Here is an 18,186-nt window from a genome sequence, read left to right on the forward strand (position 1 = left end):
GGACGTTCTGCTGACTTCATTGGCGCGCTGACGTTGAGGGACACGCGATTGCTGGGCTCAGAGATTCCCTGTATTGACCCAGAGACCCCGCGAAGCGGCGCTTCACCTGGAGAGTTCCCAACATCTGTAATTATGCAGCCCTATCGGCCCTCGTCCCACCAGGCATTTACCCAGTGTGCCAGATGGGCCACTCCATGCCCTCTTTCCCTCCTCACCAAGACTTTCTGGGGCTAGCACCCCCCTACGTGTTACAAGCCCACTTACATGGCCAGTTATCCCGACCAAGCAGAACCAGCCCCATCACACAAAGCCACTCCAGAGGAGGGAGAGCTCCAGGTAGCCCAGTCCCAGTCCCAGGTATCATTATAGCCGTGACTTGGATAATATATATTTAAAGGGACATTCCAGCCATCATATTTTCTTTTCTGCCAGTCAGCTCCAGAGAACCCTGCGGACGGCGGTCCGTTCAGCCCTCCATGTGTATGTCTAGGAAGCACGTCCATGGAGCGCTTTCCATACAGTGGCGTGGAACATCGGGTCATAGAGAGGGTGGGGAGCTGCAGCTCTGCAGCTACAGTTTCTCAATAAGGAAAGTACCTTTTTTTTTCATTGTAAGCAATGCCTATGAAAGTACTTTGTAGGTTTGTTTAGGGGGCTCCCTGGGCACTGGATTTCTCTTTAAAGGTCCAGGTTCTGCTGTTCTATTAGGATCCGGGTTCTGAGCTTCGGAGATTACGGAAATGTTAGTTCTCGGTACCTGTATCTCTCTCCCTCCCCCTCTGCGTTTTCACCGACTCCTCACACCCCTCTCCCACATGCCTTCCTATTACTCCCCTTTTTTTCCATTAACATCAGTCAAGTAAAAAGATTATCCAGTTGCCGTAGAAACCCAAGCCCTTAAAGTGCCACAGAGGGGAACCACGCATCCCTCCATCAACCCTTCCATCTAAATCAAACCCATTTTCCCACCCCTCCTCTCCCAAACCAGAACAGCGGAACATTCTGCAATAAAAAAAATATATGTTTTAACCCTCGTGCAGATCCCTCTTTCTAGAACACATCATTTGATTATATTTTGCTATTTCTACTGAAACAAAACTATTTCAAATTCTATGAATCTAGTAGTTTTTTTTTTTAGTCTTTTGTTAACCAGATAACCAGGATTATGGGGAAATGGTGGAAGGTAAGTGGAACAGCCTACCAGCAGAAGTGGTATGAGATAGGCATATGGCTCCTCAATCTAGGACGAGACCAACAAATTGCGGGAGCAGCTATAGATCAAGGGATTTAGATTAAAGGGAAAAATATTCATGAGAAACTATATTGGTATTTTGGGTTTATAGTTAAAATTAAATTATTTTTCTACCTTTTATTTCATATAAATAGACATATTGTGTCTGTTACCATAAAAAAATCACAGGAGAGAAGGGGGGTCTCATGAGACCACCATAGACATGTGTGGAAAGCACTGCTGTTTGCTTCAAGCAGCCAATAAGGGGGGACCAAGGAGATGTTGGAAGCTTCAGCTATGGGCCTGCAGCTTCTCCCTAAGATGTTTTGTTTTAAATTAAGAAATACATATTTAAGTGCCCATAAAGTATTATGTATTTTTTGGGGGGGACTTTAAAAGGTCCCTTTAATGGATGAGATACAGGGATGGGGGTCGCACAGAGATTGTTAACAGATTTAGCCGTTCCAAAAAGAGCTCTTGGTGTCTGAAATAGGAGGAAGGTCACAAAATCACCGACCATACTGGAGAAAACATTGATATATTAGAACAGCTACTCTGACTTTGTGGTTTTAGTGGCTCAGCAGCCTGCAACGTCGCTTGTAAAAGCAAAAGCAGTTTATCTGTTACAAAGGAACGAGAAATTAGGCCAATGTCACATCCGTGGAAAAGGTCCAAGAAAAAATAAAGGAACTAATTGCATCCTAACGTTCTAAGGAAACATTTCTTTTATGCAGAACGGTGATTTTTTCATGGAAATATAACTAAGTCTCATAAAAGGTATAAGAAAAGTATTTAGAAAGAATAATCGGACTTTGTCCTAGAAAAGAAAACTGGTTAAAAAATTCGGAGCAACAGTAGATCTGAATGGACCATTCTCCAAACATTGTGTCGGTTGCTGATGAGAAAAAATAAATGTAAGATAAAAAAATTCTAGAATGAAGAGAGAGAAAAATGAAAGGAAAAGGGGAAGGAGAGGGAAAGGGCATTTTATTTTTGGAACGTCGCCATTACATTCCTTGGCAGCTGGTGGAATCTAGATGTCTCACTGGCACCATCAGAAGAGTATTTCCTTCTAAGATGGTCATCATCGTTGGGCAATTAAATAATTCACAATGATTAAACATATTTTTTGGGGAAAAGTGCTTAAGGGAGGAATGCAATATGTATTCATGATCAATAACTACCTCTAGGGGGGGATTTTTCAAATACAGAGCTGAGAAATAGCATGCGGTTATCCCTTAAGAGAACAGAACATTTTTCCTTCGGTATTTCTTTCTGCTTCTGTTGAATTCACTTTCGAGTAGAGCTGTGTTGGAAGATAAAGTAAATACCTTAAAAAGGCAACAATTATATCCTTTTACATATTGGAACAATAAATATTTACAGACACAATTACAATGTTATTTCATATTTCTCTGTGACTGCAAATGAAAAAAAAAGGTTTTCTCAAGCTATAGGGGTAATTACCCTCCACCTCCATACCAACTGGGTCAGTAATAAAGTGGAGCACTTCAGTGAGTGAGGGATGGAGTCTGTGTGTATGTTAAACTGAGAGTGTATGTACGTGTGTTTGTGTGTAAGAGAGAGAGGGAGAGAGCAGGAATGTGTATGTGTAAGTGCATGAATGTGTAAGTGTGTGTGTGCAAGGGAGTTTGTGTTAGCATGAGTGTGTATGTTTGTGTAAGAGTGTGTGTTATTGAGCATGTTTGTTATGTCCTGAATACAATGGCCATGTATGTATGTGTGTGTGTGTGTGTGTAAGAGAGAGAGAGGGAGAGAGCAGGAATGTGTACGTGTAAGTGCATGAATGTGTAAGTGTGTGCAAGGGAGTGTGTGTTAGCATGAGTGTGTATGTTTGTGTAAGAGTGTGTGTTATTGAGCATGTTTGTTATGTCCTGAATAGAATGGCCATCCAATATGTAACTGATGCTTTTTATTATGCTGTCTGCTGACAGTTAACAGGAAAAACAACTGTCTTTTAATGTACCTGCCAGCTCTGCCCAGTTGATGACATCATGCTTGTACGAAAGCCAGTATCATCCATCCAGGCAGGCGGCAAAAGCACAACGCTACATCTCCTTTCCTACTTAATTTTTTTTAAATTAAATAAATATAACAACAATAACTTATAAAACAAAATGATCAGTAATCTGCAGTTTCCTCCTGTGTCAACGCGAGAGCTGCCTCCCATTTCCCCTTCCGACGAAGTTTCCTTCTGTATGCGGCACATTGTTTTCGGCCAGTGTCCCCGAAATTCTACCGTGGAGACCAGCGAGCAATAGGACTCCCCCACTTCGAGCTCCCCTAACACTACCCACCAAACACACAACACTAAGTACCCTACTGACTAAACAAACCAACCAGCAACTAAACCCAAAAATCCCCTTAAAACCAGAATATCCTTATGCAATTTGAGACAGTTGAGGAGTTTGATGTATCGTACATTTTAGGACTATCACCAGATTATTATTTTGGAATTGTTGAGTGTCTCTGAAGAACGACAGCTTCAGTTGTGTATTTAGTGGTTATAGTTATCAAAAAGTCTGTTGTCCTGGCCCAAAACTCTTGGCATTCATCCTACAGGCAAATTTACACACAACCAGTAAAACCTCAGGCCATCTATTACCTAGAACTCAGGCTTTAATGTGGATTTTGATTTTGTTCATTAGAAAGGGAAAAAAATACATATTCCAGGCACTTCACTAAGAAAATATCCTTGAAATAGGATTTTTGCTTTTTTGCAATCACTTCATATATTTACAATAAAAAGTAATATATGGTGTAAAAAAACTAATAGCAGCTTCATAAGAAAAGAACTCTACAGAACATTGTGAATCAGTATTTAAAATTTTACATCAACACAAAGGAATAAAATGTAATTTAAATAGACAAAGGTTAAAAAATATACAGTTTTGCCTTAAATGCTGAAAAACTATTTCTTTCTTATTTAATTTTTTTTCTCATTCATTCGCAAATTTTGATTTACTGCACACGCAGTTCTAAAGTCAATTGACTGGGTGTAGGGGAGGGGAAAAAAATACCTATTACACCCTTAAAATAATTTTGTTAATATTAGGTTTTGAGACTATCCCTGCTTATTCAGGACTGATGGTGGTCATACACTTCATCAGCCATCTACTCGCACAAAGATAGAACCAGCCCCAGCAATTAACGGGTGAGTGGTCCTTGTTGAAACGACATACCTAGTACGTCACTGGTTATGAAGGGGATAAACTTTACTTATTGAAAGAATAATATGTTAGTTATGGCAAATAACATAAGTTTAGGGCATAGCTTGCAAGCTCGCCGTCTATTGGGAATGAGGGCAGGTGAAATGCAAGGTATAGAAGAGGTTGGAGATCTGTAGCCGTGAATTAGAAAGACTGCGTCAGCCTATGGCAGATTATCCATTTGGCACACTAGGCGTGAGCCTAGGGGCCCTGGTGCTCTAGCTGGTAACGTGCAGACGCACCACCACCTGTTGAATGGCAGACTAGTTGGGATGTGTGGGATCAGCGGGGTCACCGCGTTGGATCCAGAGAGGAGTCATTCTTGAAAGGTAGGGTGATTTTTACGTGTATGTGTGCGTATGCAAAGCGTGCGCATAGGGGCCTGGGGGTTTAATCCGGTGTCAGATAGCTGGGCAGTATCGTTGTGTGATAAAATGGGTTCTAGGTGAGCAAATTCTAGGTTTCTCTAGAAGCCTGCCTCTGATTGATGTGGTTTGTCTCCTGCTTTACCTATGGCGATTGGCGCGGTCACATGATGGCCAGTGTTATTATAGACAGTTGGCGCTGGCTCTATTACATATCACACGGTATTGCGCAGAATAAAGGTACCGAAGGAGTGCAGATTGAATATACACACGCTATACATATTACCGTGTATACATAACTATTGAATACATACATACATGTATATGCGATATACATTAAAATACACATATATATGATACACATAAATAAAAATATGCAAAATATATAGTGGAAGACTAAGTCTCGTGTTATGTCACGTTATTATTATACCTGCCCAGAGGGAGTTTATAGAAGCGATGCTCTGTGGATTCGCTGTTTATATCTGATGTTGTGGACGCTTCAATAATTGTCTTATTACCGGCACTTTGGTGACAATCGGAACAACTGGCAGGTATGGGTCCCTTTAACAACTGAGAATAAGGATTTCACACGAAAGGCAAAAATAAGAGAAGGGGCTTTGTATCCGCGCATGGGTGGCAGAAATTGGCTTTACGCCTATGATATAAGAGACAAGAGACATGTGCCATGAATTCAGACTCTGGCAGATATAGTTCAGCCTCACTGCTTTAAAACAATATGCCTTTCAAAACCACCCACTCCATCACAGGATTTAAAGTAGCGTGTTTCAGATCCAGCATGTCTGCGGTTCTCTGTCTGTAACGTACACAAGGTCACATACAGAGCGGTTATAAATTACAGAGTTCTACTGTAAATAGCAACAGGCCAGCGTATGCCACGGCAGAGAGCGAAAGCAATTTATTACTGCGAAGGAACGCAGAATAACCCTCGGGGTGTTCACGTGCCAACAAAATACTTTCTCATCCAATACTTTACATGAATGAGATACGAAAGAGAATCCAGGTTTCTCAGAAATCCGATTTGATTGTTACCCTGTGATTTTATTATTATTATTATCCTTTATTTATATAGCGCCAACAGTTTACGCAGCGCTTAATACAATACATAAATTCAAGGGATATGACAAGACAAGAATTGACAGACTAAGACAAACCGATACATTTGGTGGAGAGAGCCCGGCTCGCAAGCTTCCAGCAGTGTAAATGTTGTCAATAGAAAGGAAAAAAAAGTGTCACCTTTATAGTTTCCTTGTAGCCATAAAATCTGCGGGGTTCATTCGCTAAAGCGGGAGTTGGTAGGAAGTTTTATGTTTCAAACTTGCAGACTTCGGGATTAGTAATACCCCAACTTCAGTGAGCATCTGCAGCAAGAAGAGCTTGGTTGCCCTATCAGTGGGGTATTTATGGGGTCACTGCTCTGGGACTGGCCAAGCTGCCCTCTAGGACATATCTCTAGCAGGGGCTCGCAGCAGGCACAAGCAGACCACGGAGCAAGAGGCGCACCAATTGCCTGATAGGGTGATCTGCCCCCCAGCGATGGGGCAGAGAGGGCTGCCTTTCCCTGGACCTGCCTACCTAGGTCAGAATAGATTGGTGGGCCCAATGCATAATTAAATAATCCTTGAAACTCACACAAACGCTTCGGCCAAGTCATGCTTTAGAGAATAAACCTTGATATCTATTCCATCCCCTTTACTAGCAAGCTATAGAAACGCAGTCATCTATGAAAGGAGCTGACCGGGGGTAAGTAAACCATGTGTCAGAAAAAGGCGATTTGTAGAGAAAGCAGGAAAATATCTAAAGCGCTGTTCATTTATATCTTATCACTAGTAGACCGTAACAGAAGGTGTCCACAGCTGGGAACAAACATGGCTTTGGGGTCCTGCCAATCACACAGACTGAAGAGTTTGATCTGATATAGAAGAGGAGTGTTTTGGAACGCAATCTCTAAAGAAAGTGTCCAAACCAATCACTGTACGAGCTGCCGGCGTGAGACCACCTTTTATTTTCTGTATATGTTGAGCAGAGGAACAAACGGTAAGAACTTGTGTTTTAACGAATATGAAAGGTCAATACAGAGCGCAATGATCAAAACCACGCAATGGATTTATTAAAAGGTGACAAGGCTGGCGAGCAAAAACTCCTACTGTGCTACGACTAAATTATTAACACTGAAGGTTTATGAAGTCTTCGGGGTTCTGTGTGACTGCTGCATCGGGTTGGGGTAAATTCTTCACTAAAGGGATAAATGACACAGGGGTTTACGGGCGAGTTTCTGCCGCAAGTCTAATATTCAACTATAAGCTAAACAGGGAGAGCGGACTTCTCCCCGGAGAAACCTACCAACGCTGGCCCTTCATGATGGAGTGAAGCAAGGGCGAGTATTCCTAAGCTTTCCCCTTAGCTTATAGACCTTATACGCTTACGTCCCATGGGGCAACGTTGTTTTGAACATTCCATCTACTCTAACCCAAGCTTGGACACTTATTTTTATGCAACTAAAGAAATTGTAGATTGTAGGATTGCTTAAGTGGGTCCCCCTCCTCATTTCTTGTTTCTGTATCCCCAAACCGTTAATGTTGTCATACCCCGTTTACCCGCTGTACAGCGCTGCGGAACATAATGGAGATATATAAAACAATAAAATGAACCTTTCCTCATGTTAGGGGATCTCATGAAACACAATAGATTATATATATATAAAAAATCAGTTATTTGATTTGTTGGTAATAATTCACAGTTGCATTAACTTAATGTCATTGAATATCCCACAAACGTCACTTGGACGACTTGCAAGGTTTTACCCCAACAGCCAATTAAATAATAGTAAATCTTCCCATTACATCTGGACAAATGGCACTGGATTCCAGTACGTGAAAGTTTTTATTTAAGAATGTCTGTGCAACCCTTCCGCTCATTAAGGTATACAGCAAATTTGATCCTCGACATCCAATATAAGACATATAAATAAAACATTGCAGTAAAAACGTGATCATTTCTGGTCTGATTCCTGGACATTTCAGATGTAGGAGCCTTACGTTACATTTAAAAGGCTCATCACATTAACACATTAAAACCAAGAAGAAAAGATTGCAGATGAAGCTACAGACTGTCTAGGTTTCATTAGGTTTATTTTAAGAAACAAGTATTTTTTTTGCCTAAAATTCTTAAATATCACATTATTTGCAAGATTTCTAAACAGGAAAACAAGGATATAAAGTTGGAGTTCTCCGCGTCTGTAAGCAGCCTACAGAAATGTACCAGAGTTTGAAAGACAATTCCTGTTCTGTATATAAACATCAATTAGATTATATTTGACATGCGCAAGATAAATGTGTTGGGGGGGGGTCGACATCAGATGTTCCAAAACTCTTTCATCAAAGTGAGCGGATATTACGAGCTCAGGTGGGGTTCTTCAACTACCGCAGGTCCGAAAGACAGACAACCTTTGATCCACCGGGACTTAGTGAAGGAGACCCAAACACATGCCGTCGAGGGTATTTGAGAGCCGAAAAAAAAAAGTCTGAAGCTACAGTAGATCTTTCATTATGCTAGAGTCTAATACATCTAAGACATCAAATATTACATTTAATAATGTCTGCCACTGAAAATATTAAATAAATGCTGGTTAGGCAGGGGAAAAGAAATACCGTTTAGACATGCTATAGGCCAGGACATAAAGCCTTTTTCTGAGATATATCCAGAATTTATTTTTTTTTGGAGGGAGGATTGGGAAGGAAAAAAAAAAAAAAAAAAAAAAAAGTTAGCGTTGACCTTTGAGTCCCTTAAAAATACAGGTGAAAACAATTTTGGTCATAAAGCAGCATCCTTCTGTTACGCCATCATACTCTCAGTCGCTCAGCTCCTTGCCTCGTCCTACGCACAGAATCATTTCTTCTTTGCATTGACGTTCTTGCAGACCCAGTTCATACCGTCCTTAGTAAAACAAGAAGAAAAATGACCGTTCAGTTTGAGTCAAAGTACGCATGGTTGGGTGTTCTCCAGGTCTTCACTCCTGGTGACCTCATATTGGGAGAACACAACTAAAGCCCACCTATTCCTTATGACAGGTAAGTGATGTCTGCCAGATGACCTGGTCTAAAATAAAACCTAGAAGTGCCCAATATTTTATTAGCCATGATTATAGTATAAACAATGGAGCAATTCGTGCCGCTGCTGAACCGCTTCCAAGCTATTTTTACATTTAAAAATAAAACGGTGTTTTTATTTCATGAAGCATCGCGTAAAGAAATGCGATTCGTAATCTGGTGATGTCAGAATCATCTCCTGTAAATAAATAAGAAAGCCTCCGTTTCCCAATACCCAGCGTTCTAATCAAGAATCAATAAAATGTGTTTTCACGTTTATCGCTCGACGGCGGTAAATTTAAGGGAAGTATAGAAAAAAGGATCAAATGCGCCTCTGGAATGAAGTCATCGCGTGGTTTTGTAGTATGATATCCAGAAAAAAGGTATCACATGAGCCATCGTACTAAACACGAGACACGGTATACCTCATTAATTTTGTATGTGGGTTTATAGGATGACCCAGAACAGCTGAGGCAGCTTAAAGCGGCGAAGATCTAATGACAACCAGTCCTGCCCGATACATTTGCTCCGTACACTGTGCAGGAAAGCCAAAGAATAAACATGCGATGACTCTCTGCATAAATACATTCAAAAAATGCAGAAAAAAATTGAATATTATGACAAGGATGCATTATCTATGTGTTTCCAGAGGCACAGCGGGCAAACGAAAGGTAGACACGCGAGACAAAAAAACAAAAAAAAAAATGCGGAATAAGCAATATTGGAACAGACAAGACAAACACCGCTAGATCACCTAAACTATGCAGAAAACGCACCTCTAAGGTTATAATAATGCGACCGAGTACCAGCACATTATTACTTAAGTTAACCAAGGCTACTATAAACCAGGACAGGCATAGAATATCATCCAAGGCTTTCATCCAAAAGCACAAATTAACCCCTTAAGGACAATGGGGGGTCCCTAAACCCATTGAATACAATGCATTTTCATCCCGTACATGTACGGGCTTTGTCATTAAGGGGTAAACGCTACTCTGCATGGCTAATCAGACAGAAGTATATTATTATTATCAGCAATATTTTTTTGTTTACAAAGAGGGAATTTTTGGGCAACATGCAGGAACTTGCCCCTTTTAATTAAACACAGAGCAGAATCTGCATGTAGTAACATTTAGAAACAAAATACCGGTTGGGCCGTAATACATTTCCAAGGAGATCACAAGCAAGAATTAGATTTCCAAACCATATATATTATATATATATATATATATATATATATATATATATATATATATGTGTATATATAAGGCTGCTGTTTTTCCTGCACAAAAGGAGGAGGATTATTTTATGTGCTGCAGATCGGAAGTTCCTTGGGAATTACAAAGGGTCGCGCGGTGTCGATGTAAAACGGTAAAGGCTGCTCTTTGTGTCCTCCTAGTGGTGCATCGAGCTACGGGCGCAACACGGGCACAATGCGCAGCAACGGGCCACCCGAAGACACCTCCAGGACCCGGAGCGGAAGGAGCTGCCTTTCTCGCTAGAAACAGACAGATCAAAGAATGTGGCTGGGATGCCGACCCTCCTAACCATACAGGCCTGCGGGGCAGTTAGAAAAGAGGGAGGACCAAGAACCCCGTCTGTAATGAGTGAAAGCGCGGACACCCGCATTCAACCTGCTGCTGCCGACCTTAAATTAATTTAAAGGGAATTTTCACAAAACCTGTACATGGAAACCAACATTACTTATATCTTATCTCGCAAAACACGATCGCCGCGGAGGACAATCCAAGTCAGGGATTCAAACGGCCCAAATTCAGATGAAAATTCTTTAATCCCACTTTCCCAAGAAATATTTCCAAACCTAAACCAAATCCTGTTAGGATTTATTTCTTTGCAAGTCATAATAAAAATGTAAGCTTCAAAAGTAACCAGAACTAAGCGTTAAGAAAAAAACAATATATTACATATGTGTCAAAATTCATCACACCAATCAATGCAGCTAAAGCAGTAATAATGAATCTGGCGGCAGTTACCTGGATCCAGATCCTCCATAGATGTCACTAAAACGTAAGGAACTGTTATATTCCAGATTATCTTTGCTTCTAATGATACACCTATATAGAGCTTGGCACTTAAAAGGTCCTGCTCCACACAAAACATTAGTTGCACTCTCTAGTATGTTGAGGAAAAACTATAAAGGAGCGTGCGGTCATATTGTCACATAAATCCATGATTTGGGACTATTTTGCATGAGAAAAGTTCCCAACGTCTTAAAAATGTACGCACTGCTTTACATGCAGCAAAAATTATTGGAGGCCATACAAAACTGGACACGCATTAAGATATTTACAAATAAATATTTTGGGAAACTGTTCATTTTCATTGTTTTCTCCAAATTTGTAATCACAAAAAAAAACAAAAAAAAAACCCGACAACAAGGTGAACTTACTAAAATAAATAATTTTGGGGAAGAGTAATAGGAATGAAGTTTCTAACAAAAAGATTGTATTCTATCCTTTTCTAAATAAGTTAGATATTTAACAATTATTTAGTAAGAAAAGAGGCTGCAAAATATTGTTGCATTTGCAGGATTGTTTAGTTTATGCAACAAGGAAACAACAAAGCGTCTTTCCTCTACCGTTTCTTGTACCAGATATGAAACAAAAATTGAAAAAGCCGTTGGATGAGGAGGATCGGGAAAGAGGTGTAACGAGTGGCAAAGCGTGGCAATGTACCAACCATTATTATAAACCACCCTATACGTGCTGCTCACTTACTTGGACTCCCTCTCCGGAGAGGGCTGAACACGACTGAATCTGCCAGACTCGGTCCCGGATTGTGTGCAGATTTAGGCCTTCAGCGATTTCGGAAGCTGGAGCAGCCGTCAATAAATCCTGCTTATTAGCGAATATCAGCACCGGGACGCCACTAAGCTTCTCCTCGTCCAACAGTTCTGCCAATTCCTTCAAGTGGAGCAAAATCAAAGTTATTTCTGCAACTTATAGAACAATATACAAGGAGGCGTGTGAATATAATTAGTACGAGACCCCCAACAGTGAATGGAAGTGCAGACAGGGACCCCTGTTCATGGAACCCTTACGGCAGAAGCGGGTAAAACATCTGGGAAGCCCCCAATACCAACAACCCACTGTGTAGCTGGTATAAGGTCTCAATTTGCATAGATGCTAATTTTGGTTATAAACCAGGTAACTACTAATATCCTCAGCTGCTTTCATCTAATATCCAAGCCACATGAAAATTCTACTTAGAAGAGTTACCATAAAAAAAAAAATGCATTTAAAGTTAAAAGAAATCGCCTAATCTACTAAAAAAATATATATATATATATTTAATTGTGGGACCAACACAGAGCTACAACGATATGCCAGATTTTGTCTATATAGTTGAAAATGGAACAGTAGTCTGGAAGTATACTAACCTGCCCCGTTTCCTCAAATCTCTTTCTGTCAGCACTGTCGATCACGTATATCTGCAAAAAACATTAAAAACAAATAATAATAAGTGCATTACCCCAATTAATCAAACAGGGGTACAAAAGAGGGAATTGAATCCCAAAATTCTTACACCAAATAACTGAGAAAAAAAAAAAAAAAAAAAGGATTCCTAAAACTTTATTACAGATATTAAAAGCAGACTGGTAGGTGAAGATACCACGCTCTCTCTATAGGGTAGGATATAATATATGGCTTAAACCTCGAAGTACCTCTCTAAAGGGAAACTTGTTCTATCAAGCCCCGCAACTGGACCGACACATCTTGTAGTGAGAGCGTTTGGGTTAGGGTCTATCTAACCAAGCTATTTGCCTCCAATATGTCATCAGAAATTCAGGTATTCAATGCAGCGCCCATGTAATAAGAGAGAGAGAATAAAAGGGTTGTTAAATAAAGGTAACACGATCGAGGGTTGTCACCCATAGTTCACGAGAGAACGCCCAGGGAACGAGGTTGGGGACCGGGCTGCGGATATTGGGGTGTTAACTGATGTTATTACCCAACTACCAAGGCCTGGGAGGAACAAAGTTCTGCCAGGTCACAGTTTGCTATCGGGTATGTAAGAGTACAAAGTCTTAAAGTTGACTCTGATTGAAGAAACCAGCTTGTATGTTAGATTTTATCACCCTAAATAAGAAAATACTCACGAGTACATCTGTATTTTCGAAGTAGTTCCTCCAGTACGGCCGGATTTTCCTCTGTCCTCCAATGTCCCAGACGTTGAGTTTGAATCCTTGAGACTGTACGCTCTTTATGTTAAATCCCTGGGAGTCAACAGAAGAAACGACTTACAAGACGACCGAAGACTCCACACATTATAACGGATCGGTCTATGATCTCTAGGCTCTTTGTGTGATTAGATCTTTGGTTTAGTTCTGGTATGGATGGGAATATCAAGGGGTATCCTATTCTGGTTCAAAGTGGTCTTTATACAATGGCAACCAAATGAACGATCCAGTCAGCATCACTGGTTGCTACGGTAACAAGATCATGTTTCAAATGATCACTTTTTAAATACAACTCCTATTAGGGATATTGGCATCCCCAATAATATATATATAATTTAAATGCAATTAATCACAAAAAAAAAAACCAACATGTGCATGCTTAAGATTCGCCAGTCAAACAAAGCTTATCCAATATACCGGATTTGTCAAAAGTACAGGCATGTGTGAACATTATAGCTAAAAAAAATAATCTTCCTTGTCTCACCACCATGCAAATACATAAGAAGACATTTCACCCACAAGTTGTTCTTCTTGCTCCGCATAAACTTTGCACACAACGTGTCTCAATAGTAGCAGCCAGAAGATAAATCTAGACATGTCTGCTTCTTTAAAGGAGAATAAATACATTATTTTATTATTTTTTTTAATTTTTTTTTTTTTTTTAAGCACAGGGAGTTACGGAAAGTGGCTCCTCATCTCCTTGTCTGTTACGTGGGGTCATATCTCACGCACCTGCGTCGGGGTGATGTGGCTGATATCTTCTGAAGCGAGCTGTTTCAGCAACGTCGTCTTCCCAGCATTGTCAAGACCCAGGAGAAGGATCCGCACCTCCTGGTCTGGAGCGCTTTTCAACTTACGCAAAATAGACAGCAAACCCTTAAAAAAAAAAAAAAAAAAAAAAAGGAACACGATTATAAAGACACAAAGATCCATAAAAAGATACACAAAATACACATAGTTGTCATGAAAAATAAAACAAAACATAAAGATCACAAATATAGCTCCTGATAGTAGGCTTAATGCGCGATATATAATTCATTCCCAGTTCTTAACGAATTAGAATTTATGCCCCCCCCCAATACTGCAAACATAAAAAGTTTTTTTCACCTATGATGTTAAATGTAACCAGAAACATCCATGGACTAGATGAATGCCAAACGGTGGGACGCGGTTGGGATAATCGTCTGATGTTATTTCTATCGTGTTTGGGAAGCGGCTGAAAAAAGGCTTACTAAAATCAAGCAAACCGACCAAGTTTTCCTCCCGTTTTTGGCATGCCTGCAGTAGACGTAGAGCGGCGCTCAACCGTAAACCCTCCACCAAAGCGTTCTAATTTTCACAGGGAAATTATAGCTTGTGCTGGAGCTCAATTAAGCGTTTGCCCAAGAAAAACATAAAAAAAATAAATAAAAAAAAAAAAATGCAATGTAAATGGAAAAAAAAAAAAAATAGGGAAAAAATACAGAACATAAATGCATTCAACAAGACACAGAATTGCAACATTTTTAACGCTTTATTTTTAAATAAATGGTTATATTGATATAAAATATCAACTCATTAAGGAAAAAAAATGTTAAAGATCTAAGATCAAAGTTGTATGAAAAATAGGGTGGGCTACTATTTCAAGCCTAATTTTAGGAAGCGCTACACGTGATGGAGAAACGCACTAAGTACTTTGAGACGGTTTAACAAGCAGATCAGCTATTTAGTTGGCGTGGAACTGCCATATGTTGCGTAAAGCGGCGAGTGCCCGCGGTTAACCGTTTCAGGGACAAACACCTACATTACATACAGAATGCGGTATTTAAGGACTGTAATATCTTGTTACGTTGTATTTAAATCCCCATTATATTGGAGCTGTGATTGTAACACAATAATAACACAACCCTCATCATTTCACATATAAGACGACCTGCTGGGGGGTGTTTTAAGATTTTATTATTATTAGTTTTATTTCTGGTTAAAGTCAAAGGCATTTCTTAAAGGCCGAGGGGATCTGCTATACGTCCGCGGAGAAGTCTCTTCCAGGCGCTTAATTAGCCTCGTTTTGTCAGTAACCACCGAAGCAAAAAAATAAACCTGTTGAACTGTAGCGAACGAGCCTACCGAGCTGCCTGCCCACTGGAACCAGAAGCAGGGCTACAGCGATCACTATTTTAATATTAATAACTATTATTCTCATAATCTAACCGATATTTAGACGATAACAGAATTGGACGCTTATAGTGGTGCCAAGTCCGGCGATACGCCTCGTGGGAGCCATACTGCCTTTGGGTGGTTCAGCCGTTCACCGAAAACGATGGCACCTATCGAGCGACCCGCCAGCTTTATGATTGATGCTTCGGTTGCTTATCGCTATGGTGACGCTGCGGAATAGGAGGACATCAACTTTACATATTTCGCCTCTATAACACACCCCGGCGTAATATTCTAGGGAGTCTTTGTATGTTTCTATATGTCAAGCGAGAGGAAAGTGGGACAAGGAAACAAAGTGAAAGCAGATCAGATCTATCGGACCCGTCCAGTCCGTCCGTCTGTTCTCCTCCCGTAAAGGACCTTAATCAGTCGCTGGTCTCGTCTCAGGAGCCGAATGCCGATCCCACCAGATAATTATCTGTATCGTTTCCGGCCGCTTACCAAACACACCGCAATGTTACCAGGTAACACAAGAATCCCAACCACCCCACATCACACAGTAATTCCCATCATTTCTAAATCCCAAGGTGCAGACGGCACAAACCACACACTTGTTAAACTTTTACTCCTATCATAATTATGTTAACGAGTGAGTGCCTTATACAGGTGCGTAAAGATGCGTTATATCATTATATATACATAAAACTAGGTGGCTAGAGACTTAGCTGCAGTGTAAAGAAGCCTCACTGAGAGAGTAGTAGGTATGTGGAATAGCATCCCAGCAGAGGTGGCAGATATTAACACAGTGAGGGAATTTAAACATGGATGGGATAGACATATAGCTCCTGAATAGCAGGCAGACTAGGTGGGCCGAAAGAGTCTTATCTGCCATCAGGTTCTCTGTTCCTATCCTAAAAGGAGGGTAACCATATTTCTCCGTTCACTGAAGATGGCGTGTAAACGGCTGCCGCCCTGCACGATGCATTCGCTTAATACGTCATTAATGAAACGAGCCATCTGGCCACCACAGGCCTGAAATTTGAGTGCAATGGAAATATAATGAATTTCAAAACATGCTATTTGGCTGATGCATAAAAAAACGCATATTGCTACAAAAACACTGATATATGTGTATTCCCCCTCTGCATTAGCCTGTACCAGTTCTGCTGGGAGGCTGTTCCACTTATTGACTACACCCTCAGTAAAATTAACCTCTTTACATCTTAAGCCTCTGACCCTGTAGCTTTATATTATAACCTGTTGCTCTACATTTCTCCAGTACAGTAAATCGGTATTGTGTCAGGGGGTGATGTAACGCAGGGGGGAGTAGAGGGGAGATGTAAGCCCCGCACACACACAGGTCATCCCCAGCCGGCCCGCAGGGCTTTGCACGGTTTAATCTCATCCCATAAGAGCAGGAATATCCTCTTACAGCCAGTCACCCAAGCCCAGGATGAGCTGCCAGCGGTGCCATCCTCCTACCCTCCCTTCTCCTCAGCATCATGGCGTCCCAGCAACCGCAGCTCTACCATCACCGGGACTCAGCCTCTCGCTAAACACAACAGGCCGGCAACCCCCGCAAACCGTAACATCCCGATCTGTAAGCTTCTACACCCCCATCTCTAATACCGAAAAAGACAAGAGCCGCTTAACGGACTCGCAGCAGCACTCACCATCCTCGCCAAGACTCTCCAGGTTACCAGGGGCAACTACGTCACCCAAGCCGCTAGTAACGCCTGACGTTCCAGGGAGTGACGATTTACGCACGCCCAGAATGATCCCGCCTCTCCGTGCGCAACGTTGCTACCTGAAGTCTACGCTTGCCCTTACTCTAGTGGTGGCAAGGAGCCGCGCATGCGCAGACACAGTCTTGGTTTGTAAGCTCTAACTTGGCAAAAACACAAGACTGCAAACGTGGGCAGAACAGAGTCCAAGCTTATGATTGGTTGTTCGTAGAGAGTCCTGGATTCTGATTGGTTGTCTTGCTGCAAGTGGTTGGCGTGGACGGAAGGAGTTAGTTGAATGGAGTCTAGTTCAAAGTGAACCGGGGTACAAAGGTGCTTGTGTCGGTGTCACTGTGGCGCAGGTATAGTATGTGGATTCCAAGTTATTGCACCTGCAGTCATTGTGTGTAATTCCTAAAGCGCAGAGGGCCTGGAGTGCTGTACAGTATTAATATCTATGTAATAATATCTATAGAAAGATATGTGCACACGCCTGCTTGTCTCTAATGTATAGAACAGCTGTGGGGTTTCTTCAGCAGAGCTGACTGGTTCTGAGGGCGAGATATATATATATATATATATTGTATTATGTAGAGAGCTATATATATTTATATAGTGTACATGTGTATGGAGAGCTATATAAATGTATATACTGTGTATGTATGTAGAGAGCTAAATATATGTATATGTGTGTATATATATATATATATATATTGTATGTATGCACTGGTGCCCACTTCCATTAGAAAGACTAGAACTGACAAAGGCGAACCGATGTTTTCGAGGAAGAAGCTTATAATATAGAGGATATCTATCGCCATCATATTCCACAGCGCTGTACAATGAGTAAACAGGGCAAAACAAGTAGGGCATATACTGTGTGCGTATGTATATATTGTAATTGGTAACTGTAGTGTTTTATTTTCTATAATAAGTTTATGCTGACATTAATATGATTTTGCTCTTTATTTGCAATTATCTGGAAAGTCGCACCAACCTTAGCTGGAAAATATAAAATTTGCAAGCAGACGGCTGGAATAGCAGGGTCTAGGTTTTAAAATACATATTTTTGTGTGTACTTCATGGTCATATCGAAAAAGTGTTTTTTGGGGGGAGTTATCCTGTTCTTTTACCCCTTCTGTGAATTAAGTTGTTAGTAATTTTATACAGTATGAATCAGAAAAAAGCAAATG

At 40.8% G+C, this 18,186-nt stretch overlaps 1 protein-coding gene across 1 annotated transcript; it reads right to left on the reverse strand.

Moving 5' to 3' along the window:
- Positions 1-8,732: 8,732 nt before the first annotated feature.
- On the reverse strand, positions 8,733-16,286 carry LOC149288637 (ADP-ribosylation factor-like protein 3). The gene is made up of 6 exons (XM_089491359.1): positions 16,197-16,286; positions 13,866-14,009; positions 13,053-13,169; positions 12,333-12,383; positions 11,671-11,856; positions 8,733-8,780 (listed from the first exon to the last, which is right to left on the reverse strand). The coding sequence occupies exons 1-6, from the start codon at positions 16,284-16,286 to the stop codon at positions 8,733-8,735; spliced, it is 636 nt and encodes a 211-aa protein (XP_089347485.1).
- Positions 16,287-18,186: the final 1,900 nt, after the last annotated feature.

Source organism: Sceloporus occidentalis, unplaced genomic scaffold (assembly GCF_023333645.1).
Source record: "Sceloporus occidentalis isolate IW3139 unplaced genomic scaffold, rSceOcc1.0.p SCAF_50, whole genome shotgun sequence".
In the NCBI taxonomy this organism is placed as follows: Eukaryota; Metazoa; Chordata; class Lepidosauria; order Squamata; family Phrynosomatidae; genus Sceloporus; species Sceloporus occidentalis.